This window comes from Jatropha curcas, chromosome 6 (genome assembly GCF_041381405.1).
Source record: "Jatropha curcas cultivar XTBG-Jc1 chromosome 6, XTBG_Jcur_1.0, whole genome shotgun sequence".
In the NCBI taxonomy this organism is placed as follows: domain Eukaryota; kingdom Viridiplantae; phylum Streptophyta; class Magnoliopsida; order Malpighiales; family Euphorbiaceae; genus Jatropha; species Jatropha curcas.
In genome coordinates, this window is record NC_143156.1 from 30,151,781 (window position 1) to 30,153,988 (window position 2,208).

Sequence of the window (2,208 nt, forward strand, 5' to 3'; positions counted from 1 at the left end):
TAAGTTTCAGAAGTTAAAGGGCATTGAAGTAAGTCCAGCTAGAATGTATATTATATTTTGCTGTGAAGAAACTGAGGCAGTCATGTGGGAAGAAAACAGGAGAATCCTATAGATTTGAGAGCTTCATATCCTCCTTTTATATTAAACAGCCTCTCACAGCCTTTGCAGAGAGTTCATAGAAGAAGAAAAGAGAAGAAGAAGAAGAGAGCAGTTGATAAGAAAAATAATAGCTCAAAGATTATCTTTTTTTTTAAAAAAGAAAATTAAAAAGAAAAGATAGAGAGAAGATATTAACACCATGGTTTCTAGAGAGACCAAGAGAGCAGCTCTGCATGAGAGGCTCCAACTTCTTCGTTCCATCACCAATTCTCATGCTGTAATTCCCTCAAACCCTTTTTCTTCCGTTGATTTATAATTCATCAACATAAAAACATTAATTCTTTTATATTTGCATATAAATATTTTTATTTAAATAAAAAAGAACCATATTTGATTCTAATTCCATTAATTTCACTTCTATGGATGATCACTTTTTCTTTCGATCCTATTTAATCTTGTTCCTAATTCTTCTGTTATTCTTTTTTAGTTCTTCTATGGAAGGCAAAATTTTCTTTCTGTATCTATCATATTCATATATACATATAAAGAATAAAGAGAAGAGAATTAAAGATTGCATGTACATGGTACTTTTATAAATAAATTATATATGCTTGTGCATGTAACAGTTGAACAAAACATCAATAATAGTTGATGCAACAAAGTACATTGAAGGGCTAAAACACAAGGTAGAAAGACTGAATCAAGATATAGCAGCTGCACAAACTTCGAGTCGCCAAACTCCATTGCCAATGGTACGATTTTTAATTAATTAATTAATTGAGTAATTTTATATATCTTGTATTATTATTATTATTATTTGATAAGACTAATTTCTTGTTTATTAATAGTAATATTTGCTTTTAGTTTTTTGTCTTGTTAATCCCTGTAATTAAATTAATTATTACCATTGGCCTTATTATATATTTTCAGGTTACAGTGGAAACCCTAGAAAAGGGTTTTCTAATAAATGCATTCTTGGATAGGAGTTGCCCTGGCTTGCTTGTCTCCATATTAGAAGCATTTGAAGAACTGGGTCTGATTGTTCAAGAAGCTAGGGTTTCTTGTACTGACAGTTTTCGATTGCAAGCTGTTGGTGGACAGGTAAAGATAGATTACAATTTACCTTTTTGTTATTAAATTTGTTTCCTTCCCTTTATATTAGCTAATTTATAAAGTCTTGAGAAGGTACATAATGTGTTAATCATTTAGGTTAACTGTTAATGCTAATATTGGAATTGTTGTTGGGTTATTATTTTCCATTTAGCTGTTTTGGTGTGAGGCTGACTCTATAAAAGTCAGGAATGTCTTGTTGCTAGCTGCTATATTTTTATAGGTTTTTGCTTGTTTGTGAATTTTCTATTTCGCTACTGGTGGTTTGGTGTAACGGTAAAGTTACTCTACTTATGACGCAAGAATCATGAATATAAATTATGGAAATCGCCTCTCTGCGAACGTAGGAGGATAGCTGCACACCTTAAACCTACTCAGAGTCTATAAATTTGATATACTTCTTGCAATAAATTGGAATATAGATTATGGAGTGATCATGTGTAGTTGTACGTAGTAAACGAAGTGGGGTCTTTTCTTTTTCTTTCTTTCTTTCTGTTTTGTTTTTTTTAATTTGGAATTATTTCATTTTGTCGAAAAAGAAAAATTCGATTATTAGCACCCATTGAATTATAGATGTTGAATATTCTATGGATTGTTCAGTTTTTTTTTTCTTATATAATTTCTGAAGAAATAATTATAATAAATCATTTCTGATGTAATAAAAATTGGATTTTGCAGAATGAAGAACAAGTAGAAATCATTGATGCTCAGATGGTGAAACAAGCAGTCTTAGAGGCTATCAAGAACTGGAGTGAGAATAGTACTGATGAACAAGATTAATATCAGATTAATCTTGTTTTATTAATTATAAATATCCTCGTTATTTTGATTAATTAATTTCTTGTTTCTAGCTAGATATAATTAACTACGGTTGCCAATGCTGTTAATCAAGAATTCAAGTTAATTATTACAATTCGAGAAGGCCAGTTAATTATCATTTTACTGAAAGTGAAATGATTTAATTAATTAAGAGTAGAAGAATTTCCACTGTGAAAAGCA

The 2,208-nt window shown here is 30.0% G+C and overlaps 1 protein-coding gene across 1 annotated transcript; it reads left to right on the plus strand.

The window, feature by feature from the left end:
- Nucleotides 1–2,208, plus strand: LOC105649219 (transcription factor bHLH61). The gene is made up of 4 exons (XM_012235809.4): nucleotides 1–376; nucleotides 726–851; nucleotides 1,030–1,200; nucleotides 1,888–2,208. The coding sequence occupies exons 1-4, from the start codon at nucleotides 299–301 to the stop codon at nucleotides 1,987–1,989; spliced, it is 477 nt and encodes a 158-aa protein (XP_012091199.1). The 5' UTR covers nucleotides 1–298; the 3' UTR covers nucleotides 1,990–2,208.

Bases quoted from the DNA above. Each gene is read 5' to 3' on its own strand.
- LOC105649219 (XM_012235809.4), top strand. From the start codon at position 299: ATGGTTTCTAGAGAGACCAAGAGAGCAGCTCTGCATGAGAGGCTCCAA. The intron at 852-1,029 runs GTACGATTTTTA...ATATATTTTCAG, and splicing joins GCCAAACTCCATTGCCAATG to GTTACAGTGGAAACCCTAGA. The intron at 1,201-1,887 runs GTAAAGATAGAT...TGGATTTTGCAG, and splicing joins TGCAAGCTGTTGGTGGACAG to AATGAAGAACAAGTAGAAAT.